This window comes from Triticum urartu, chromosome 1 (genome assembly GCF_003073215.2).
Source record: "Triticum urartu cultivar G1812 chromosome 1, Tu2.1, whole genome shotgun sequence".
Lineage (NCBI taxonomy): Eukaryota > Viridiplantae > Streptophyta > Magnoliopsida > Poales > Poaceae > Triticum > Triticum urartu.
The window spans coordinates 566,984,794-567,008,969 of record NC_053022.1 but is presented as its reverse complement, the minus strand read 5'-3'; the positions used below and the strand labels follow the sequence as shown (position 1 = coordinate 567,008,969).

At 47.0% G+C, this 24,176-nt stretch overlaps 4 protein-coding genes and 1 long non-coding RNA gene across 5 annotated transcripts; 2 read left to right on the top strand and 3 right to left on the bottom strand.

The window, feature by feature from the left end:
• Positions 1 to 2,288: 2,288 nt before the first annotated feature.
• On the bottom strand, positions 2,289 to 4,241 carry LOC125539809. Its single transcript, XR_007297033.1, has 9 exons — positions 4,149 to 4,241; positions 3,940 to 4,038; positions 3,587 to 3,850; positions 3,394 to 3,484; positions 3,219 to 3,278; positions 2,902 to 3,116; positions 2,735 to 2,797; positions 2,506 to 2,622; positions 2,289 to 2,403 (listed from the first exon to the last, which is right to left on the bottom strand). It is a non-coding gene; the product is annotated as an uncharacterized LOC125539809 (long non-coding RNA).
• Positions 4,242 to 5,626: 1,385 nt separating this feature from the next.
• LOC125539800 lies at positions 5,627 to 7,674 on the bottom strand. Its single transcript, XM_048703323.1, has 4 exons — positions 7,316 to 7,674; positions 6,050 to 6,217; positions 5,853 to 5,915; positions 5,627 to 5,706 (listed from the first exon to the last, which is right to left on the bottom strand). Exons 1-2 carry the CDS (start codon positions 7,586 to 7,588, stop codon positions 6,161 to 6,163), a joined length of 330 nt encoding a protein of 109 aa, XP_048559280.1. The 5' UTR covers positions 7,589 to 7,674; the 3' UTR covers positions 5,627 to 5,706; positions 5,853 to 5,915; positions 6,050 to 6,160.
• Positions 7,675 to 11,779: 4,105 nt separating this feature from the next.
• Positions 11,780 to 14,233, top strand: LOC125533188. The gene is made up of 8 exons (XM_048696930.1): positions 11,780 to 11,873; positions 12,329 to 12,369; positions 12,481 to 12,591; positions 12,712 to 12,792; positions 12,916 to 12,996; positions 13,142 to 13,213; positions 13,287 to 13,337; positions 13,469 to 14,233. Exons 1-8 carry the CDS (start codon positions 11,780 to 11,782, stop codon positions 14,231 to 14,233), a joined length of 1,296 nt encoding a protein of 431 aa, XP_048552887.1.
• A 9-nt stretch (positions 14,234 to 14,242) lies between these two features.
• Positions 14,243 to 16,557, top strand: LOC125531139 (protein FAR1-RELATED SEQUENCE 5-like). The gene is made up of 2 exons (XM_048695550.1): positions 14,243 to 16,183; positions 16,279 to 16,557. The coding sequence occupies exons 1-2, from the start codon at positions 14,293 to 14,295 to the stop codon at positions 16,365 to 16,367; spliced, it is 1,980 nt and encodes a 659-aa protein (XP_048551507.1). The 5' UTR covers positions 14,243 to 14,292; the 3' UTR covers positions 16,368 to 16,557.
• A 627-nt stretch (positions 16,558 to 17,184) lies between these two features.
• On the bottom strand, positions 17,185 to 18,370 carry LOC125539794 (putative ubiquitin-like-specific protease 1B). Its single transcript, XM_048703313.1, has 5 exons — positions 18,249 to 18,370; positions 18,011 to 18,142; positions 17,798 to 17,898; positions 17,496 to 17,686; positions 17,185 to 17,366 (listed from the first exon to the last, which is right to left on the bottom strand). The coding sequence occupies exons 1-4, from the start codon at positions 18,315 to 18,317 to the stop codon at positions 17,500 to 17,502; spliced, it is 489 nt and encodes a 162-aa protein (XP_048559270.1). The 5' UTR covers positions 18,318 to 18,370; the 3' UTR covers positions 17,185 to 17,366; positions 17,496 to 17,499.
• Positions 18,371 to 24,176: the final 5,806 nt, after the last annotated feature.

Sequence of the window (24,176 nt, the reverse complement as noted above, 5' to 3'; positions counted from 1 at the left end):
GCTGAGGAACTCCGACGGATGCGACTTGCCGTCGTACTTCTCTGGCACATCTGGTTTGAAATTCTTCGTGCTGGGCCACTGGACTTGCCGCAGCTCACGAGTGAACGCAGGGCAACCTACCGCGTACGGCAAGTCGCCTGGTTCCCCTGGCGCATGCATGTCGACAGAGGGCCCAGCGCGCTGGTCTGATTGACGTCGCGCTTCTCTTCGGCGCTCGATGCGAGTACGAGCGTCTTCTTGTTGTCGTTCTTGAAGAACTTGGCGCTGATCGCGGCGAGCTCGCGGATCTGATGACCCGGTGGAGTCGCTGTCGAGGTGGATCCGGCGAGTCAGCGATCTTGGCCTTCGGGGCGGAGAGTGCACAGAGGTTGCACCCCCGCCGGTCTTGTCGCCACCGGCTCGTGCCTGGCTGACTTGCCGCGGCTGCGACGTGCTCGACTGCCGTGGAGTGTCGCCGTTGGCGAAGCCGAAGAGACTCTGGATGGTAGCCCTCCAGTCGTCGATCTTGTCTGCCGTTGGAGGGTAATCTAGGAGCAGCTGAGCTCGCGCCAAAGCTTCTGCTGCAGTGGCGGGTGGCGGTGGCAAACGGTGCGAGGAGCAGGATGTGCTCGGACTTCTAACCACGTTAGAAGGAGCAGTATTCCGTCTAGGCGACCGTGTCTCGCTCGCGCCAGCATGTTGGCGTGCATGGTGGTCCTGAGCGCTCCGAGATCCACCAGCTCGATCTTGATCTAGCAAACGCATGGTACCGTGAGTACCATGACGCTGCCGGTCCCGCGCCTCCTGAGACGGGCGCGGTGCATGTATGGACGCCGAGGTCTTGGAGTGCGCCTGGTCGTTGTGGGAGCCGGCTACGCCGCCGATGGGCAGCGCAGCCTTGTCCTTGGACCTGGCAGCACCGTGAGCTCCCTCGTCGACGCCCGTTCTTCCGCCGGCGCCTGCCCCATCAGCCGTTTGCTCCGGCGATGGTGGGTTCGGCGCAGACGAAGCAGCCGCCTCCGAAACCTTCTTCTTCGGCGGCATGTCGATGAAGATGATGAAGATCTAACTCGCGAGAACGCCGGATCTGGTTCACACAACTTCGACGCCCCCCTACCTGGCGCGCCAAAGATGCCGGGGTACTGATCCACGGGCACCTATGGGACCGGCGGAGCGGGTCCCTTTCGGTTCGGCGGGGGCGGAGATCGTGCAAAGAGCAAATCGAGGCGATGCACGCGAGCGATTTACCCAGGTTCGGGCCGCACGAATGCGTAAAACCCTACTCCTGCTTTGTGGTTTGTATTGATTTCTTGCTCGGGAGCGCGGAGTGCTACAGTACACACCTGCGGCTAACGAGACCGAGCGTGAGTGTTTTTCGAACCAGCTAACCCCCCTACGTTGCACACGGGCCTCCTTTTATATGCTCAAGGGGTCACCGACAGGTGGCAACGGAGGTAAAGGGTAAAAATGGAAAGGTGCTGCAGTAGGTACAGCTACCTGCTACAGTGTATCATACCTAACCCTGACGGCAGGGGACAAGGGCAATAAATGCCCGTCTGTGTCGCCTAAACAGTGCAAAAAGGGACCGTCAGGGGCGCCACCGCACGCCACGATGGCAAACTTGTCAGCGCCGCTTGCCACCGCGCACCGCAAGCTGCACAACCTTCCGCCACGTACGCCTGGAGGGGTCCCAGAGCGACACGTTGGTGGATGTGCTGGAGCGCGGGCACAGTGGTGTCTTGCTATGGCAAGTGCCTTGCCGCGGTTGTTGTCTTGTCGCGCCCGGGAGCTTGTCGCTCACCGGGCCTTGCCGGGACGCGTGGTGCGCCGCGGCAAGTTCCTTGAAGTGCCTTGGGTGGCCTTCCCGGCAAGCTCCTCTTGCCGGGGTCTTGGGATGCTTTTGTTAGCCTTCCCGGCAAGCTCCTCTTGCCGGGGTCTTGTCTTTTTGACTTGGATACTTTGTTCTTGAATGGCTCCAAAGGAACCACGGAGGACCTTGGCGGTCACCCGGCAAGCCTTGCCGCGGGATGCTGCGACTGCCCGTGCACAAGTTCGGGATACTAGGGTACCCTTACTCTAGTACACCGACACGGAGTGAAAGAAAAATTATGGTTAGTTAGTGCGACATGCAGAAAATTTCCTTTTAAAAACACAGAGAACTGAAAAAAGACACAAAAAAAGGTTTGGTTGGATGTTTTACCGCTAGCCCATCGGTGATTAAGAATAGTGTCAAAACACTAGCGTATAAAAAAAAGCAAAAACTGTAAACAGTAGTAAAAAAATAATAGTCAAAACAGTACTATGGAGCACCTTCTTGTGCTGTTGTGATGAACTTTCAGGGGCAGCAATGTTGGAGAAATCCATTGGTGAGTAACAAATTTTTGCATTGTCCCAAGTGGTCGTCGTGTGTGCAACAGGAGATGTCTGTTTGGTGTGTTGGCAAAATAAAATTAAAAATGTCAGTTGCTTTGTATCAAACAATTACATGAAAAAAATGATTTGACTGAAATAAAACCAAATACATACCAGGTCAATAATGCCATCAATTCCTTGGAGAAAGTCTCTTGACTTGCATAAATCTCTTGATACCGGCTCTCCCTGTGCACACTGTACAGAGAAATTCCCTTGCAGTGTTTCGTCATCCTTCACAAAAACCAGAAAGGTAAATTGTTAGTTCTTCCTATACTGATAAACATAATTCCAGGTCAAAAATGTATTGTTTTGTAATAAGCTTGTGCATAAAAACCAGATACACCTATGAGCAGTATCCCTTGACTCCTTCGATGATTGTGTTTCCTTCTGTTCTTCTTTTAGCATTCTGCCAAATAGAGAAAACTTTGAATGGGTGATTATGTAGCGCAACTAAATAAAAAAACTAACAATGAAAAAAATGATTTGAGAATGGACAAAAGAAAACAAAACCTCGATCTTGGCGTTGTATGTTTTGGTATCCATCCATATTGGTCGCCACAAGTCTGGCTCTAATATTTCATTCCCGCAATCATCAACATCTTCAAGAATCCTAAACGTTGGTATGCTATCATCCTCAAAGAAGTATTTCCTCCTTGCGATGTCCAAGGGATGCAAAAAGTCCTGTGGACTTTTCCCTTTTAAATCGGGCATTCCCGGGTTATTATCTGTGAGGGAGAAAAAAATCATAATGTGGTGGAAGCTTGATGTGTCACTGGGGAAATCTTAACAAAATTTATATATGTTAAAAAGGAAAAGACAAGTACTACTTGTTGGTGGCAAGTTTATATCTATGTCCAGTTCCTTCTCCTCCTCCTTGTGGTCTCTACCTGAAATTCATATTGATTTGATTGTTTAGGAAAAGAAACAAAAATGTGTATTAAAAAATCACTGTAGTTGGCATGGGCATGGTTGAAAGTTTTGCAAACCGAAAAATAAATGGACCTTTGTGGATGTTTCCTTCTTCCTAACCCAATGTAGGTGTGTTCCCTTGCTTGCCCTCAAGATGATCTGTAGAAGTATTGTGAAGAGTTTGCTATGTTGAAAAAAAAGCTCAAGTCAGCTCTGTATATAATAAAAAAGGACTTGTTCACAAAAAATGGGGGAGTGCTTTTGGTATAAAAATAAAAGTGTGTACCTCTGTATGAACAACATTATCTTGAAAACCTAAGAAAGATGGTGGTACGTGTTCATTGTATTCCTGCCTTGAATGGATGTCTCGAGCTGTAGTATCCAATACACTTGCAAGATTAGCTGCTAACATGTAACTCAGGCTCGAACTCTTTTCTGGTCCATTGTTTTCACTAATATCTTGTTCCTGAGTGGGTTCATGTATCTTTGCTTGCGTTGTTATCACCTCTGGATTGTGGATGGGTGTTCCAACAATTTCAATAGTTGATATCTGTTCAAAAAAAGGCCATTGGGTGTGCAAAAGCTGTTAGTTAACAAAAAAGCGGAACAAATAAATAAATTCAGAAAATGTCAAATGACCTCTACAGCTGGCTCAACAACTTTATTGCGTTCGACATGATTTGACAGGGCTATCGGTGTTGAAAATCCTTCTCCATTCTCAACTCCATGGAAAATTTCCTACCGGGTTGGTGAAACAGTGGATTAACACAAGAAAAAAGAATGTAAAAACCACATAAGAAAACCAGAGAAAAAAAACAGTTGTTAATGGGCCACAAAATAACAAAAACCTTGATTTTTTCTTGGACCACTGCTTTCTGAACTGCTGAGGTTGTGGACTCCTGTGATGTTCTTTTTGTTCTCTTCTTTGTCTGACTATGATCTGAGAGCACATAAATAATTATTTTCTGGCTTGACAACTTGATAGTTTCTTCTGAGCCACTCAATGAAGAGGAGATGATGTGCAGTGTATCAAGCAACACTTGCTTTGCTATCAAACATGTTCTCAAGTTCTCATCCTTCATGCGCTCCTGGAAATTAAGAAAAATATCTTCCTTGACCTGAAAAAAAAATTATTGGACAAAAAACTCAAATAAGAAAAAGAGGGAAAAATTAGTTTGCTTGATGGTGCATGCTACTGTGTCCAAAAAGGTATTTCATATTTTACATTATCTGGAAAAGAGTTCCCTAAAACCCTTTCAATAGCTTTTATTATGTTTGAATTTTTTGCAGTACTGGCCCATGCAGCATCTTTCTCTGCGTAGCATGTTTCCACCTCATGTTTTATCTGATTAAAAAAGGGAAAAGGAAGAAAAATGGTCTTAGTTGTGGAACGATGTAAGAAAAAAAGGTGAGCACAAAAACAGAGAGTTATAAGGGTCTCATATCACTTAGGAAAAATGGATCTTACTTCCAGAGCTTCGTATAGTCCATCTTTGCCAATAAGCATGTCGCTGAAGTGTTTCACAGTTTGACCTTTCCAGAAGCAAATCCTTGGCATTACTGTGGGTATGGATATAGCTCCAAAATTGTTGAAGTCTAGACAACAACCTAAATAAAGAACAAGTAGAAGCACTCTTGATTATGTTGAAAGAATGAAAAAATAACAATGATGTTGTTTAACCAATTAACCAAACAATGCATTAAAAAAGAAACGAAAAGAGGACTTACTGCCAGGTGGTATATGCAGCCACCCAATGTTGTTGTTATCTGTTTCTCCTTTTTCTTATCTTTCTGATACTTCTTTACATAACACATGCCCCAATCATGCACAAAGCTACACCGGTTGAGGTTTCTGAGATTTGATACATCCACTAGAGCTCCCATATACTTTGTGCTAGGTTTGGTGTTGGATGTAGGGCACAGAAATGTTGCAAGGGCAACTGTCAAGAAGCACCGAATATATTCTTCATTTGATAATTCTTCAGTCAATAACTTGTTGCCGAAGAAATTTATTGAAGGCACTTCTGTTAGTCCAAACAAGGAGAGAAACTCTGTTTTGCCAATCTCCTCGTCGAGTGTGCTGATTGGGGTACTCCCTGTTGGTATTCCAAGCACCAAAGATACCGCTTCAGCATTGAGAGGAATATATTTGCCTCTGAGCACAATTGCTTCATCTGTCGTGCTGACATTGTCGGCGATCCACTGAGCGAATGGCCTAGGGACATGACAGTCATCAACTTCAAGCATGTATCCGAATCCAGCGTTCCTCACAAGCTCCATTCTGTAATTGCTTTTGCAAACACTATCAACTATCTTGGCAAAATAACCAATGCTAAACCTGCTATACGCACTTGCTCTTCCTTTATTCAAACATTGTTGGGCTGCTCCCATCTGAGTCCTTGACCTCTGATAATTAACCAAAGAACAAAAAGTTAAAATTTGTAACTCAGCTGTACCAAACAAAAAAGTACTTGGATGATTACACGCTACTATATAAACAAACCGATGGCGTGGTAGGTGAAAGATGTTGATAGAAATAAAAAACAATTTACCTTTCTGCTTTGCTTCTTCAAAACATTCCTCCTCTCCTGTTTCCTCACATCACTCTTTTGCAGCTGCATAGAAAGGAACAAAAAAGAAAAGTTAGGCTCTTATAGAACAGATTGTATTAAAACAAAAAAGAACTTATGATGACAAAAAAAGGCATGAAAGCGTGAAAAAAGTTTTGTGTGGTGAAAAAATGATTTACCATATTTCTAATACCATCAATCAACATTCCATCTGATGCTTCTGTTTCAGTTAAATCAATATTAGAGTCCTCAACTTCGGAAACATTGCCATGAAAAGTTTGGTCCATGTCTTAAAGGTCGATATTGCTCTCTGAAGTTTGACGGTTGGTATCTCTGTTTACATCCCCCTGTAGAAATAAACAAGAATTTTGAAAGAAAAATAGTCAACTATCAACTGAGCACAAAAAAACTATCATTGCGCGTAAAAAAAAAAGAGGATGTTAAAAATGCAACATCACACTAATATCATTATCCAACCATGATAAAAAAGAGAGATTCTGCCTGCAGTTGGATGATAAGTTACATGGATAACATATAGCCAAGCTAGAATGGATATCCAGTAAACAAATTCCAACAGGTATCAGTGGTGACATGCTACAGACCGATGTGCAGATTTGTTCCAATGCATGCAAAGTGACATTCAAAATCAAGACAGAAAAATAAACTGAAAGTGTATTGCTGCTGCTTGCAGATAACTAATTCTGAAATTGGGGAACATAACAATTAGTCAGCTAATATATCAGTGACACCCATGACAAGAATGAAACTAGCAAGATGCATATATTATACAGCCAATTAGAACACCCCAGTTAGGTTTGTTTGATTTAGTTTCAACTATAAAATTGACACTGTTTGTTATACCCGAAGCTAACTGAGAAAATAGAAGAAGCATGCATGGTCTTCCATGAATGAAAAAATTCAGTCTGTACACTGAGCATCAATCAAACAACAAAGCACAGGGGCAAAAGAAAAACTCCTGGGAGTAGTTTATAATGTGCATGAATGAACAAATTTAGTCTGTACAACAAACGCACTTTTAAATTCAGAAAAAATGAATGAAGTTCGTGTCTCCAGTACTCAAAATTTTCACCATAAAAAGCCCCTCCTAGGGAGAAACACTTAAAATCACACCACCTACCACATAACCACGGTCTAAAAAATGTTCAGAAATGCTATGCTACTCTGAATCTAACAAATTCATACTTAGTGTACAATTTCTCTAACAGATTCAGACTCTTGTCAAAATAGAAAAATCCTCACTCAATGAATTAAAATCCTCGTCCCCCTTGTTGTCCAACCACCTATTCGAACGTGACCTACACAAAAATCACCAGCGAGCCGACGCATTCTACATTCCAATTCACGGCGTAGAGTTGAACAAAGCGGAACCACAATGAAAATGGCGGCGCTGAGTTGAACAAAGCGTGAGGTGGAATTGGTCTTACTCGCGCGTGTGCCATGTGCTGTGTGTCATCGGTGCAGAGATTGGGGTCCCTGCCGATGGCGGACGGCGCGTCGCCTGCGCGGAGCTCCTTGACGGTGCAGACGGCGGGGGCCTTGTCGGGCGCGCCGAGCTCCTCGACGGTGCAGACGGCGGGGGCCTTGTCGGGCGCGCGGAGCTCATCGACGGTGCAGACGGCGGGGCCCTTGTCGAGCACGTGAAGCTGCTGTACGGTGGGGATGGCGGGCGGCTCGTCGGCGGCGACATCGCAGGCCATCGTCTTCGACGTACTCGCCCCCGTCTCTCCCCAGTTCTCTCTTCCACCGATTCAAACAGTGCTAGCCAAAAGAGACAGAAGCACAGCCACACAACCTGTGTTATCCATTGTGTACATTGGACATCTTGCACAAAAACCCTCCAAAAAAATAATAATATAGTTGAGTTCAAAAATTGACCATTATGCTCCTACAAAAAAGGTTGTTTGTGTAAAATCATACACGAGATAGTACCATGTAACAATATTTGATATTATTTTAACAAAAAATTCATGTAATTAAAATTGTATAATAATTATGTTAATAAAAAATAATTATTATACAATATTGATCACAGAAAAAAAAACTAGGGGTTAGAAAAAATAAAAATGCAATTATATTAAAAATCAATGTAGAAATCCTTTTTTTGTTACTGATTTCATGAAAAAGTACATTGTAAATTTTATTCGATCAAAAAGGGAAAAAATATGGTTGATTTCATGAAAAAGCAACTGGTTGAACCAGTCCTCAACAAACACACACAGACAAATCCAAAGCTGCAAGTCGATGCTCGGTTAGCAACTTGGGCTTGTACAAAACAAACTGCTCCCCCTCCTCTTCAGTTGCGGCTCGAAAGTAGACTTGCAAAAACTAGGAGTCCACGACAAAACACACACACACCCCTAGTTGCGAGTCGATGGTCGGCTTGCAACTAGGGTCTGTCGACAAACACAAACACTTTCCTAGTTTGCGATCCTAGTTTGCGAGTCGATGGTACACGAGATAGTACCATGTCATTTTTTTTGATATTATTTTAATAAAAAATTCATGTGATTAAAATTGATGGGGACCCCTTGACAAACACACACACACACCCTAGTTGCAAGTTGATGATTGTCTTGCAACTAGGGATCCTCGACAAAACAAACACACACATGTGCCCCCCCTAGTTGCTTGTCGATGGTCAACTTGCAACTGGGGGTCGTCAACAAACACACACCCTCCCTAGTTGCGAGTTGATGCTTGACATGCAACTGGGGATCCCTTGACAAAAAAATAGACACACACACACACCCTAGTTGCGAGTCAATGGTCAACTTGCAACTGGGGACCCCTTGCCAAAAAGACACACATACACACACACACACACCCCTAGTTGCGAGTCAATGGTCAACTTGCAACTGGGGGTTCTCAACAAACACACATACCCTAGTTGCGAGTCGATGGTCAACTTGCAACTCAGGGTTCTCAACAAAACACACACCCTCCCTAGGTGTGAGTTGATGCTTGACATGCAACTGGGGACCCCTTGACAAAAAGAGACACACACACACACACACACCCTAGTTGCGAGTCAATGGTCAACTTGCAACTGGGGACCCCTTGACAAAAAGACACACATACACACACACACACCCTAGTTGCGAACTGGGGACCCTCGACAAACACACACACTGCCCCTAGTTGCAAGTCGATTGTCGTCTTACAACTAGGGACCCTCAACAAAACACACACACAAACACACATGTGCACCCCTTAGTTGAGAATCGATGGTCGTCTTGCAACTAGGGGCTACGACAAACACAAACACCCCCTGGTTGTGAGTTGATGGTCAACTTGCAACTAGGGGCCACGATTAAAAAAAAGACACACAAACAGGCACACCCCTTAGTTGCAAGTCGGTTGTTGACATGCAATCGGGGACCCACAACAAAACTCAATAAACACGCGCAACCCCTAGTTGCGAGTCGATGGTCAACTTGCAACTGGGGGTCCTCAACAAACACACACACCCTAGTTGCGAGTCGATTATCAAACAATGCGAGTCGATGCTTGACATGCAATTGGGGACCCATTGACAAAATGACAAACACACACACACACACTCTAGTTGCAAGTCAGTTATCGACATGCAATTGGGGACCGTCGAGACACACACACACACATCCCCTAGTTGTAAGTTGATGGTCAACTTGCAACTGGGGGGCCACAAATAAAACACACATATAGACAGACACACCCCTTAGTTGCGAGTTGATGGTTAACTTGCAACTGGGGGTCCTCAACAAACACACACGCCCTAGTTGCGAGTCGATTATCGACATGCAACCGGGGACCCACGACAAAACACACACACACACACCCTTAGTTGCGAGTCGATGGTCAACTTGCAACTAGGGGTCATCAACAAACACACACATCCCCCCCGGTTGCGAGTCGATGCTTGACATGCAACTCGGGGCCCCTTGACAAAATGACACACACACACACACACACACACACACATCCCCTAGTTGCGAGTTGATGGTCAACTTGCAACTGGGGGCAACAAATAAAACACACATATAGACAAACACACCCCCTAGTTGCGAGTTGATGGTAACTTGCAACTCGGGGGTCCTCAACAAACACACACACACACCCTAATTGCGAGTCGGTTATCAACATGCAACTGGGGACACACGACAAAACACACACACATACCCCCTCTAGTTGCGAGTCAATGGTTAACTTGCAACTAGGGGTCGTCAAACAAACACACACATCTCCCTTAGTTGCGAGTCGATGCTGGAGATGCAACTGGGGACCCCTTGACGAAATGACAAACACACACACACACACCCACACACACTAGTTACAAGTCAGTTATCGACATGCAATTGGGGACCCTCGAGACACACACACACATCCCCTAGTTGCGAGTTGATGGTCAACTTGCAACTGGGGGGCCACAAATAAAACACACATATAGACAAACACACCCCCTAGTTGCGAGTTGATGGTCAACTTGCAACCGGGGGTCCTCAACAAACACACACACCCTAGTTGCAAGTCGATTATCGACATGCAACTGGGGACCCACGACAAAACACATACACACACACACACACCCTAGTTGCGAGTCGATGGTCAACTTGCAACTAGGGGTCGTCAACAAACACACACATCCCCCCCAGTTGCAAGTCAATGCTTGACATGCAACTCGGTACCCCTTGACCCCTTGACAAAATGGCACACACACACACACATCCCCTAGTTGCGAGTTGGTGGTCAACTTGCAACTGGGGGCCACGAATAAAACACACACACGCGCGCACACACTCTAGTCGCAAGTCGGTTATCGACATGTAATTGGGGACCCTCGACACACATACATACATCCCCTAGTTGCGAGTTGATGGTGAACTTGCAACTGGGGGCCACAAAAAAACACATACAGACACACACAACCTAGTTGCGAGTCGATGCTTGACATGCAACTGGGGACCCATTGACTAGACGAAGCCTAGACATCCCTTTTTTGATGATGTTCAAGCTTGTAGCAACCATATCTGGCATTTTATGTATCCATAAAAAAATTGAAAAACAAAAAAATATATTAAAATAGGTATCTATAAATGTCCCATGTGTTGTACGAAAAAAAAGTTCCAAAAATGAAAACAAAAAGTGGCACAAAAATGAAAACTAACGACCAGCATTAGATGCGGAAAAAAAAAGATAGACCGCAATAATCGCTGCCCAAAAAAAAGAAAGCCCGCAAAACAGGCGCGGCCCAAAAACAAAAAATATACACCCCGCAAAGATGGGCCAAAAAAAAAGCTCACCCCGCAATCATGCGAGCGCTGCGAGCGAGCGTTGCGATCGCTGTACCTGCGTTGAATAAAAAACAGTTAGATGTGACATCCTTAAAAAACATCTAGATGTGAATTAGTCGTCTGTCTAGGACGCATCTAGATGTGACATAATTATGTCACATCTAAGATGACGTCAGCCTGTTTGTATTCCTCCTGATCGATCTGTTTGTCTCTCGACAATTGTTTGTCCCGCGCTTCCCCCGCTTCGGGCCTGGTTATCTTGTTTCTCGCTTCCAAAGGCTGGGCCGCACCCGTGAACCTCCCGCACCCCCCTCCCCCATTCCGCTCTTTCCTGGGCCTGGTTGTTTGTTTGTTTGTGGGCTTAGTTGTTTGTTTGTAGGCCTTGTGCCAGTCCATGTCTGGGCCGGGGGTACTTTTCTTTAAAGACAAGCTTGTCAAAAAAAAGTAGTCAAAAAAGTGGGCGTTCTTTTGCCAGCTGATGATCACAGCTATCCTGCCACCCCCACCCCCCAGGTCCCTCGCCCCACCCCTCCCCGATAACCCTTACCTCTAGTCCCTCGCCTCCATCCATTCCATCCCCTTCCTTCCCCGTTCCCCTACCACAGCCGCCATGGCTGGATGAAGAACAAGCAAAAATGGAGATCTGAAGAAAAGGAACAGAGCAAGATGCAGCAGGGGACAAGAATGTCAGGCAGTGGTACCTCTTCCCATGGTTAGTTACTTCTTCCCTGATTTCCTTCTTCTGAAAACACCACCGAAAAGATCAGCGTGTTGGTTGCTTGTTCCAGTCTTCATGGAACAAGAAAAAAGATTGATTGATCTGCTGACAGAAAAGAAGATAACAGGCATGTAGATCAGTGCATAGCAATAATTGTGTCATCAGGCTTGTAGGATCAGCTAGATCCAGTGTGTGCAAGTGCGTAGATGTGCCTAGATTTCAGATAACCCAAAGAAAAGACCGAAAGAAATTAAAGAACTGGACAGCAAATCTTCCTTTATGCATTTACATTCAGGTTCTGCATGTGCATACAGTGTTTCATGAAGTTATTTCGTTTGGAAAAACAGAGTACCATTTTGTTTCTTGAACTGAAAAAAAGAACAAGTACCAATTTCGTATACAAACATATGTGTGATGGTGACTAACTAACAAGAAAAAGATGACTGCAGGTCATCAATATAACTTTGCAGAAGACACCATTGGTACACAGGCAAGTGTTTTAACTATGTTTTACCTCATGTTTATGAAATTCATATGAACCAGGAAAAAAGAGGTGGATCAAAAAATAGGTGCTTACAAAAAAATGTATTTATATTTGCAGCTTGGACAATCCCAATATCCTGGAGAATTGTTTGATCCCAGTCTATTTGGAATGCAAAACAATAGAGCAAGTTTTGTGCCGATGTTTTATCCCTACTCATTTCTTCCCCAGGTTCATGGGCATCCTTGCCCCCTGACCAAAAAATTGTACAAAAATGCTTACTATAACTGTTTGATGTTGTGTGTCAGAACTCAGAACTCAGATATTATGTTTCGTTGACTATGTATGCAGGGGATGACTTTTCGTGCTACCTCAACAAATGGTCTGGTCGGCCAGTCTGTTGGTAATTTTGCGCAGCAGCATCAGCCCCCTGTAAGTGCACCCATTTCACAAGAATGAAAATCAGTTAAAAATGTATTGTTTCTCTCCGTTATTCTGTAGAGATGAACTATATCCAAAATATAAAAAATAAAAAAGCTGTTCAATGTAATGCAGGGGCTACCTTCTGGTGCTACCTCAACAAATGCTCCCGTTGGCCAGTCTGTTGCTAATTTTTGGCTGCAACATCAGCCCCCAGTAAGTACACCCCCCTGTTCGCAAAGAAGAAGAATCATTAAATTATTTGAAAAAAATACAAAATGTATTGTTTCTCTCTGTTAGTCTGTAGATATGAACTGTATCCAAAATATAAAAAATGAAAAAGTTGTTTAATGTAATGCAGGCAGGAGGGTTAAGTCAAGGATTAGGCATGAACATGTCATATACAGAAATGTTGCTCGCTGCTGATTGTGAGGTAAAATATGTTTTGTGCTTGATATAAAAGGAAGGAGGTTAAAGAATGGCTTATCTGTGATATTATTGTGCAGGCTGCTTATTTTGGATCACCCCACACAAGCCGCTATCCTGTTGGTGCTGAGGTATGACCAGCAACCTTGAAAAGAACACACATGAACAAATATGTTAGTTTTTTTAAATCATTGTGCAATAGAAAAAAACATGCATCTTGTTAAACTAGTTGTCTCTCTGTTTATGTGCAAAACATGTGCAGAACGAGACGTTCATGATAACTGGGCGAAACACAGACTTGAACCAACAAACTGAGATGGGGGATCCTACATCAAACAACATATTTGAAGACAATGAGAATTCAAACTGGGACAACTGCTTGTCTGATGCCTATCATCCTATACCATCTATGAAAGCTTTGACATGGAAAGATACTGTCCCAACTCCTGGTGCAGAATTTATGGAAGCTCTTGGGATGTGTGACAATGACAATGTCATTGATGATGATCCGCTGAGTGATGAGTCGAACGATGAAACAACTGCTTTCGATAATGTGCTTGCGGTCTCTGAAGAATGCGCTGATGTAGTTGTTGTTGAGGATGAGATTCAGCAGACTGAAAATGCAGCAATGGACAATGATCATGTGAGACTGACCCCAGATGACATAGACAACTTTCTTGAGGAAGATGGTATTGCTGCAGAACAGACTTCAAGCCAACAGGTCAGAAGCCTACATGTGCCACAAATGGGCATGATATTTGACACGTCGAATGCAGCCCTAGCGTTTTACAACCAATATTCTTCCATCAGTGGATTTGCTGTGAGAAAAGCATCAAACTACCGTGGGCAAACTATCCCAGGAGGCGGTGAGTCTCGGTGCATCTTCAGATGCAACAGGGCGGGAAAGGTACTTGATGAGGAGCAAAAAGAGGCCCAAAGGAAAAAAGGCAAGAAAAACGGCAAGAGAAAACTGGCAGGGTACCACCAGAGAAGACAAGGAAAAGGAGGAGGAATGCTATTGACATAACAGGTTGCCAAGCTAAATTAGTTGTCTCAAAGAGGAATGACAGGTGGTTCATCACAGATATGAATCTCGAGCACAACCACGAGTTGAGTCCGCCGGAAGAGACCAAGTATTTGAGATCCCACAAACATATGACAGAGGAAGAAAAGTTGTTTGTTCGTACATTCAACTCTGTGAAGATGCCCACAAGAAAAATTATGGCCATTCTTGAATATTTACGACAAGGCCCACTACCTTACACGAAAAAGTTTGTTAGTAATGTGAGAGCATCCATGAGAAAGGAGAATAGTGGCAATGACATGATGCAACTTCTGGACTACTTTAGGGGCAGACAAGCGGATGATTCAAGATACTTTTACAAGTTCAAGGTTGATCCGAAGAACCCAAGCAAGGTCCTATGCATTTTTTGGGTAGACGGATATTCAAGGAAAATGTACTATCTGTACGGTGACAGCATAAGCTTTGACACAACTTACAAGACCAACAAATACAATCTTCCCTTTGCTCCCTTCGTTGGTGTTTCTGGACATGGGCAGAATTGCTTGTTTGCATGTTCCATCATTCAAGATGAGACGATTGACACTTTTGAATGGTTGTTTCACACATTCCTTGACTGTATGGGTGGCAAGCAACCCGCGACGGTCATCACAAACCAAGATGCATCAATGAAAGAGGCTGTGCCTGCTGTGTTCAACCAGTCCAAACATAGGAACTGTTTGTTTCATGTCAAGAAAAAGGCAGAAGAGAAGTGTTGCAGGACTTTTGTGAGTAAAGGTGATCTCCATGCAGACTTCACTGACATTGTGCACAACTCCCTCACAGTTGTGGAATTTGAGAAGCTATGGCAAGAGATGGTTGAGAAGTATGATATTGGGAGCGTCAAATATTTCAAGATAATGTGGAAGGAAAGGAGAAGATGGGTCCCTGTCTACTTCAAGACGGATTTTCTTCCATTGATTCACTCCACCTCTCGCAGTGAAGGCATGAACGCCATCTTCAAGGACAATGTAGCGTCAACTTACAATGTGATGAGCTTCATGACAGAATACCAAAGAATCTCAGAACGGATAGAAGACATGGAGAGGGAGCAAGACTCCAAGACTAGGACGACACAACCAACGTTTTGGGTGCACAATGAACTTGAGGTACAGGCTGCGCAGATGTACAACCGGCAAATCTTTTACTTGTTTCAGAAGAAAATGAAGTTTGCTGCTAACCTCCATGTGGATGTCATCGAAAATGGCTCAAGATATGAAGTTTACAGGTCAAGGATGCTTGCTGAGAAGGATTTCAGGACGCGCCGCTATCTAGTGCTTGCAAACATCAACCATGGAGATTTTGCTTGCATCTGTGGGAAGTTCCAAAAGGACGGAATTGTTTGTGCACACATACTAAGAGTCCTTCAACAGTTGAACATATCTGAGCTACCAGAGAAGTATTATCTGGAAAGGTGGAAACCAAAGGACAGGAAGTATGTGAGGCACAAACAGTTTAATATACCAATGGAGCTGACTGAAGGAAGTCGACATATGAGGTACACACTTCTCTCCAAAATGCTGAATGAAATGGCTTCCGATGGTGCACGAACGAACGAGAAGTACTTGTTTGTGGTCAGAGAGGGTGAAAAAATATTTGTTGGGCTTGAAGAGATGACTAGAGCAGATGAGTTGAGAGAGCTTCAGGGAAAAGGGATAGTTCAACAAGAAGTCCCTGAGATACAAGTACCTCATCCTGATGGTTACGATACCTTACAAGACCCAGATGTTGCAGCTTCTAAAGGACGTCCACGTGGCCGATACCGCACAGTCAGAGAGAAGTTTCTTGCAAAAAATCATGGATGTTGCAGCCACTGTAACAGCGGGGAACACACTATAGCTACTTGTGAGAACCTGCACATTCCCAAGTCCAGGTTCCAGAAGCCAAAGGCGAAAGCAGCAAGCAAAAAAACTACAGGTTTGTTGTTCTTGGTTTCATGAATTCATTAATTAATTTCCCCATGTGTGTGCGCCTGACAACAAATAGAAAAAAAATGTTTCCCTATGTAGCAGGTGGTCCTAGTGTCGATGTTGAGAAAGAAAGTGGTGCTAAACGTCAGCGAAAGAAGGCGCCTAGCGCAGAAGTGGGAGGGATGCTCTAGTGAAAAAAGACGACATGGACAACACAAATTTGAAAAACACATTATAACTTTGTTGTAATAAAATTAGACCATGTGTTACCTGGAAAATTATGATGGCCAAGGTGAAAAGACAGGAAAATTGCTTCTCCTATTACTCCTTTGGATTTTCTAGTGTGTATTTGCAGTTGCTCTACTAAAAAATTCCGGTGCTGATTTCTTCTCCTTTGTTTCCTTTGTATTTTCCACTGCATTCACGAGGAAAAAAATTCAGAAAAATGGCAGGTGCAGGGGGGAAGAAAGAAAAATGTACGGTAAAAAAATATAAAAATGTTGAACATTTATAAATAAAAAAATTATATCACAGGGTACATAGCCTGGCACAACCGCCAGAGAGTGCAAACATTCAGAGAGTGACAATTATAGAGTGAAAAAATGAGAGAGTGTAACTAGCAGAATGGGTGGATGCAGAAACTTTCACCTTGTGATAAGCAAAAAACAAAAAGAATCCTTGTGGTGTGTCTCTCTCTGCAAAAATAACATGAAGTTGACTTCTATAAGTAGTAAAACTGAGAAGAAGCAATGAGAAAAAAACTATACGAATTGAAGCAACACCTACCGATTACCTGCATCCCTTCCTTCATTCCTTTTGTTGATGTAGATGACAGAAACTAGTTGGACAGAAAACACATTGAAGAATTGTATTGGTTTAACACATAAAAATGGTGCCCCAGGAAAACAAAAAAAAGGACAAATAAAGTGAGAGTAAAACGAAAATTGCTTTGGGAAGCAAAGAGAACTCTGTTTTGTGACCAGAATATATTGCATGGATGGTAGCACATATTGTTTACACAGACAAGGAGTATTGCCCTTTCCAAAGTATTTGTAGTAGGCTTGCTAGAACAAACAAATAGAAAGAAGAATCTAAAAAAAATCCTATGTAGTTGGCTCTTCATTTGGTCGTCTCTTGAGGACAGTTTGGTTACTCGTTTCTGGTTGCATTGAACTTGGTTGTGTTTTCGCCTGTTGACATAAAAAGAGAGACAATCTATCAGTAGCACCAGGAAAAAAACATTGCCTTCTTTTTAAGTGATGTGTGGCTGTATATGAAAGTTGTGTATGCTTAAGTATAACAGGAAAACAGAAAAGTACCCAATTAGCGCCATTTGAAATTCTTGACAAGTCTTTTGGCTTCTTCGTTGGTGTTGTATGTGCTGAATAGAATGTCGACAGCGAGTCTTACTCTCGCATCCGCGACATCACTCATCTTAAAAACTCTTTGCATGGGGTTCCTTGAGGCCCATGTTTGCATCCACTTCAAAGCAAAAATCCCGCAAGCATCTCTGTTTGGTTACAGACAAAAAAAGAAAGAGAATTTAAAAGTGGTGATATTAAGAGGACGAAAAAAGTAGGTATGTTAGTATGGCAAGTTTTCTTCGTACAGATTGTTTTACCTTCCAATTTGCTTTGGCATATTTGGGTAAACTATATCATAATTCCTTAACCCAATTCTTCTCTGATTCGACTCTTCCCAAGTTTTGATAAAAAAATTTACCTGCAAAAAATGAAAATTGTTAAGAAAAACACAAGAAAATGATTAGTTGTTACTCTCGCTCACCTCTTTTGTCATGTAAAAAAATGCAAAAAGAGAGAAAAGTTGTCATCACCATCATATCTCTTATCTGCATGTGGTAGGGCAAGTTCCCTTCGTATACTGAATCAAGAAAAATAAACTTTCTTGCAACAATATCAACGACAAACAAAAACCAGTGCTCCCTATGAATTGAATGGAAGAAGAGCTGCATTTTTAGTGACAGTTTGTAAGAAAAATGAAAAGCAATTGAACACATGTAATGCACAGAAAACCATAAAACAAAAAAGGGGATGGTGAGGGGGAATACATACACGGTCGCTTTCATGTAGGGCGAGAGCTTTTCCTGCTCCATCAAAGGTAATAAGTGCTCTATTCCTCATAGCCAACCTTGCTCCCTCGTTTCCCCACTTCTCAAGAAAGTACTCCTTGAAAAACAGAAAAAGCCATTAGATGTAAGTGCCGAGTGTACTAAGCTAGGGTAGTGTTTGTCCTCATTAGCCTTTCTACTCACAGAGACTGTGCTGAAAAAGTAATGCTTCTTTGACTGTCTTGGGTGGTTATTTCTGAATAGTATGCGGCAGAAGACATTGATAACATAGGCTTCTACATGACCATTTGCATCGAAAGAGTCGCCTAGCTGTCCTAGTGATACCATTGTTCTATCAATGATCACAACCCACTTACTGCAAAGCGACACAAAAAAAAGAAAAACATAAACGTGAGACACATAAATTTTGCTTTGCTTAGTGTGAGACACAAAAAATAAAAAATGAGAGAAAAAGAGAGAGCACAAAAACCTCCTATGTGGTTCAACTTTGCTTCGAAGCAGAATTTTTTTGTGTAAATCAACCTCATGTTGCATAAGTGGCCCTCTGTCAATGTAATCATAGGGCGAGCATAGGAACTTGCTTGGATTTATGACCCTTTTTGGAGGCAAATTCTCTTTACTTCTTGAAGAACTTGAGTCACCTAAGGTGAGCTTGGTATTGTATAGCTTGTCTGATGTGTTTACCATATTACTTCATGATTCACCAAACACCCTTTCTCCAAGAATTTTAACCTCCGGAGACAACTGCAAACATGAAAAACGGAGTGCCGGGGTACTGATCCACGGGCACCTATGGGACCGGTGGACCGGGTCCCTTTCGATTCGGCGGGGGCGGAGATCGTGCAAAGAGCAAATCGAGGCGATGCACGCGAGCGATTTACCCAGGTTCGTGCCGCACGGATGCGTAAAACCCTACTCCTGCTTTGTGGTTTGTATTGATTTCTTGCTCGGGAGCGCGGAGTGCTACAGTACACACCTGCGGCTAACGAGACCGAGCGTGAGTGTTTTTCGAACCAGCTAACCCCCCTACGTTGCACACGGGCCTCCTTTTATATGCTCAAGGGGTCACCGACAGGTGGCAACGGAGGTAAAGGGTAAAAATGGAAAGGTGCTGCAGTAGGTACAGCTACCTGCTACAGTGTATCATACCTAACCCTGACGGCAGGGGACAAGGGCAATAAATGCCGGTCTGTGTCGCCTAAACAGTGCAAAAAGGGACCGTCAGGGGCGCCACCGCACGCCACGATGGCAAACTTGTCAGCGCTGCTTGCCACCGCGCACCGCAAGCTGCACAGCCTTCCGCCACGTACGCCTGGAGGGGTCCCAGAGCGACACGTTGGTGGATGTGCTGGAGCGCGGGCACAGTGGTGTCTTGCTGCGGCAAGCGCCTTGCCGCGGTTGTTGTCTTGTCACGCCCGGGAGCTTGTCGCTCACCGGGCCTTGCCGGGACGCGTGGTGCACCGCGGCAAGTTCCTTGAAGTGCCTTGGGTGGCCTTCCCGGCAAGCTCCTCTTGCCGGGGTCTTGGGATGCTTTTGTTAGCCTTCCCGGCAAGCTCCTCTTGCCGGGGTCTTGTCTTTTTGACTTGGATACTTTGTTCTTGAATGGCTCCAAAGGAACCACGGAGGACCTTGGCGGTCACCCGGCAAGCCTTGCCGCGGGATGCTGCGACTGCCCGTGCACAAGTTCAGGATACTAGGGTACCCTTACTCTAGTACACCGACAGGAGCCCCCGGGCCTGGGCCATACACGGTGCCGAGCGCTGTTGGGCCAGGCCCAAAACAGGGCACGGGCACGCGCGGCCTAGGTTACGCCGTATCTCACTCCGTATCCACCGCGCCCTCCCCGAACGGCACGTGTTGAATGCGGCGTCGTGGGAGAGATCGTGGGTGGTTTCTTTATTCAGAAATGTGGAACGTCCGCCCCTCCCTCTTTATAAGCAGGGGAAACAGGGGCAGTTCGCCCACTTGCCCGTTGCCGTTCCAATCTCAGAAATCTCTGCCGCTCCCTCGCCTTCCCAAAGCTGAGAGAGAGAGAGCAGCGCTCCGCCCCCACATCGCCACCAGCGCCACCAACGCCGTCGACCTCCTCCACTGCTTCCGCCATGGCTCCAAAAGCCGACAAGGGGAAGGCCGTGAAGTCGACCGAGGCGCAGCGGCTCGCGGCGCTGCGGAAGGAGCGGGTCGTCTTCCCCCCCAAGCTAGGCGCGAAGGAGCTGAGGGAGAACTACTACCTCTTCTGGTCGGCGGAGACGCGGGCGCATCCGCGCACGAAGGTACTCCCCGCCGCCGCTTGGAAGAAAGCCCCAAACGGATATCCCTTCTTTGCTCTGTTCTTCTACTGCGGGCTCTGCCCGCCTTTCTCGGAGTTCTTCTGCGACATCATGAATACCTACGGATTCCACCTCCTTGACTTCACCCCCAATGGCGTCCTGACCATGGGAGTTTTCGAACATCTCTGCGAAAACTTTGTCGGAGTCCTTCCCAACGTTGCCCTCTTCCGCCACTTCTTCATACCCCGAGTAGAAAGAGGAGAATCTCTATCCGGCGGAATCGCTTGGATCTCAAGGGCCGGCAAGAAGGAAACGTATCTGGAGGGAGAATTCCGCGACAAGTGGGAGGAGTGGAGGGCAGATTGGTGTTGGACTGACGAGGAGAGCCCGCAGCCATTCACCACCCGGCGCCGAACCCCAGTAGCACGCGGCAGCGATTGGAGTGACGTGGCCCCGGAAGATGACAGGCTGAAGATTGCCGTCACCAGGATCCTGCGTCTCAGGCTTGCCGGGCTAACTATTGGCGCCGTTGGCGCAGACTTCCTTCGCCGCCGCATCGCCCCCCTGCAAGAATGGGGGAGGCCCACTTGGGAGTTCAAGAATGCGGCAGACATCATCAGGCTGCGGCCGGGCCTCAATTACAACTTCACAGTCCTGGAGCTCAATGCGATGCTTCAGGAGCTCTTCAAGTATGACCCCCAACATCCCGAGGTTTTCAGGTTGCCGGGGGGCGTCGTCCCGCTGTGCAACAATTCCTCGCTCGACCGCATCCGTGCAATGATGCCGGAGTGCGACTCGCATGGGATTGTGCCAACTTGGCAGGAGCCTGCCGACGACGTCGTGCAACAGTTCTTCGACGACTTGGTAGAAGTGCCAATCCGCTCCGACGAGAAGGATGGCCTCACCCGTGACACCACCGACGCAGAGATGGCGCTCATCGCCACTAGGCTGGAGGAGGCAGCGGCAGCCGCAGCCGCAGGCGAGTTTGGGTTCACGGTGGAGGAGGCAGGCGCAGCAGAGGCGGCAAGCCATGCCAAGCGAGGGGAGCCCGCCGGCAAGAAGGAGCTTGCCGGGCGTGGCGCCGAGCCGAGCGAGCCCGCCAAGGACACGAGCGGCTCATTGGAAATCAACTCCTCTTCCACCTCGTCTTCAGACAGCCCACCACAAGCAGAGCCTCCATCTCCACCAAGAAGGCGTCTCCGCAAGGCCGGTGACGTGGCGGAGCGGCAAGCGGGTCAACAGTCGCCACGCCGCGTGACACGCTCCACTGCGGCAAACACCGTTGCCGCGGGAGCGCCTCATGCTACGACGGCAACTGGAGCGGAGTCTAGCCGGACCACCGCTCCAGTTCCTGCCGCTGCTCACGCCGCGCCGACAGCCGGAGCAGGATCGTCTCAGACCGCCGCCACTGCTCCCGCCAAGCGGCCAAGGGAAACTTCTCCTCCAACAAGGAGGAAGAAGAAGAGTAAGCTTCTCTTGCTGTACTTGCATTTCTTCAATTCTTGCTGTTTGTCTTGTTCCTCACTTGCTTTTCTCTGAACTTGTTCCTCTTTAGGACTCTGGCCCAGAGAGCGGCAAAGAGGGCTAAGGTTCCGGTGATCGTTATCGAGGACGAGCCCACTGCAACAACAGGTGGCGCGCCCGAGACAACCTTGCCGGACCCGGCGACTTTCCTCCAGAGCAGCCCCCAGCGTAAGTGTATGATTTACTTTCCGCTGCGAGGCATGCACGGGTACTTGTCTTTGCTGATATCTGCTTGTTGACTTGTGCAGGAGCCGAGCAGCCCCACCAGGAGCCAAGGGAGAATTCCCCGACAAGGGAGAACTCTCCGGCAAGGGAGGGCTTCCCGGTAAGGGAGAAGTCTCCGGCAAGGGAGGGTTCTCCGGCAAGGGACAGCACCAGTGGCCCCCCGATGGCGGAGACCACTACTGCAGAACCTGGTGCAGGTACTCCTCTTGCTTCAAAACTTCCCTTGGGTTCTTGCTGGATTTTGCTTGACTCTTCTCCCCTTGCCGGCTGTCGGACCCATCTGCTGCGGAGCGGATGGAGACCGAGGTCGCCGCCGAGGACGTAGCCGGCGCTGGTGATCCCGCTGGCGCCGAGGCCGCCAAGGCTAGCGCCGCGGCGACTGGCGAGGGATCTGGTGATCGTACTGACGGCCCAGAGGCCGCAGGAGCGCCGGGCGCTACACCGACCGCCGACCCGTCCGCCGAAGCCGCAGCGCCAAGCACCGAGGAGCCCTAGCCGGGCGTTTACTTGAAGGCCGGCGAAGGCGTCTTCATCAACCTCCCCTGGGCGTCAAGCTCCAGGGCGCCGGTCGAGGGGGAGATCTTCGACGGAGAAGTGCTTGCCTCCGTGGGGTTGACGCTGGTCGACGCGCCAAGCAGCAGCAGCAACGAGCCCGAAGAAGAGCGGCTGCTGCGGAAGTTGATGTCGCTCTACCGCGCGCGGCAAGCCAAGCTGGAATCCCGCGAGGCGCTTGTCGCGAAGGCGGGAGCGCACATTGAAAAGCGTGCGGAAGAGCTCGGGGGTTTCCACCGGGAAGCCCTCCGAAATCTGGCGGAGGAGCGGGAGCAGCTCGCTGAAGCGCAGAAAGCCTTCCTCCTCGAGAAGGCCAAAGTCAAAGAGCGGCAGCGACTTGCCGCTGTGAAGCTAGCCGCGGAGGAGGGCGAGCTGGCGCAGCGGAAGGTCAATCTCGACGCCCACGAGGAGGAGCTTGCCGCGCGCGAGGAGAAACTTGGCGGAGCCCTCAAGAGAGCAGAGGACGCCGCTGCCGCCGCCGAGGCCGCCAAGAAGGAGTTGGAGACGAAGGTGGCGCGGCTAGAAGCCGATCTTGCTGAGAAGGGCAAAGAGCTCAGCGCCGCCAAGGTCTTCAACGTGGATCTTGAGTTGAAGCTAACCACTTTGACCAAGACTCTGGACAGCGCCAAGAAGCGGGAGGCGGCCTTGAAGGAGGAAATCAAGGCCGACAAGGCACTACTGGAGAGTGCTGCCGCCGCCCAGAACGCCTTCAGGGAGACTGTGACACACTGGACGGAGAGCCTTGTGAATACCGCCACAGACATCGACAAGGAGCTGGCGCAGCTGGGGATGGAAGATCTCGGGTATCCCTCCGACGACAACCTCCAACCCAGCGCCAGGCTCGTCCTGTTCTTCAAGGGCGTGGCGATGGCCCTTCAGTGGCTCCGAGAAAGGATCCCCAAGCAGCTGGCCGACGAGTCGCACAAGATCTGCGCGGGAGCTCTTCAGAAAGTGTTGATGAAGGTGGCCTTCCGCAATCCGGGCCTCCGCCTCACCAACATCCTCAGGACCTTGCCGCCGGAAGCTGATCTGGAGGAGCTCAAGGCCCTTGTCGCACCCATTGTGGACAAGGTGAGCGGGATCAAGAGGGTCGAAGGCAATCGCGTAGATTAGGCCGCCCGTTTCTTCTTTCCTTGTCGCTGTTTATTATGTCATGAAAACAATCTGTTAGAGCTGCGACAAGCTATCTTTGTAATATAGCTTTGTTCTATGGAATGATTGCAATGTTATTCCCTTTACTTGATTCCTTCCTTTGTATGTTTTTTTACCCTACGCTTTTAGGGAACTTGCCGGTGCAGGCACCAGAGCCGCGAGCGCTGAGTGCGGGACGTCAGCAGCCT

Excerpts from the sequence above, each read along its gene's own strand:
- LOC125531139 (XM_048695550.1), top strand. The coding sequence starts at position 14,293 with ATGAATCTCGAGCACAACCACGAGTTGAGTCCGCCGGAAGAGACCAAG. Across the intron at positions 16,184-16,278 it reads AGCAAGCAAAAAAACTACAG|GTGGTCCTAGTGTCGATGTT; the intron begins GTTTGTTGTTCT and ends CCTATGTAGCAG.
- LOC125539800 (XM_048703323.1), bottom strand. The coding sequence starts at position 7,588 with ATGGCCTGCGATGTCGCCGCCGACGAGCCGCCCGCCATCCCCACCGTA. Across the intron at positions 6,218-7,315 it reads AGCACATGGCACACGCGCGA|GGGGATGTAAACAGAGATAC; the intron begins GTAAGACCAATT and ends TTATTTCTACAG.
- LOC125539794 (XM_048703313.1), bottom strand. The coding sequence starts at position 18,317 with ATGAGGAATAGAGCACTTATTACCTTTGATGGAGCAGGAAAAGCTCTC. Across the intron at positions 17,899-18,010 it reads TGCAGATAAGAGATATGATG|GTAAATTTTTTTATCAAAAC; the intron begins GTGATGACAACT and ends CATTTTTTGCAG. Across the intron at positions 17,687-17,797 it reads ATGCCAAAGCAAATTGGAAG|AGATGCTTGCGGGATTTTTG; the intron begins GTAAAACAATCT and ends GTAACCAAACAG.
- LOC125533188 (XM_048696930.1), top strand. The coding sequence starts at position 11,780 with ATGAAGAACAAGCAAAAATGGAGATCTGAAGAAAAGGAACAGAGCAAG. Across the intron at positions 12,370-12,480 it reads AAGACACCATTGGTACACAG|CTTGGACAATCCCAATATCC; the intron begins GCAAGTGTTTTA and ends TTATATTTGCAG. Across the intron at positions 12,997-13,141 it reads GGCTGCAACATCAGCCCCCA|GCAGGAGGGTTAAGTCAAGG; the intron begins GTAAGTACACCC and ends AATGTAATGCAG.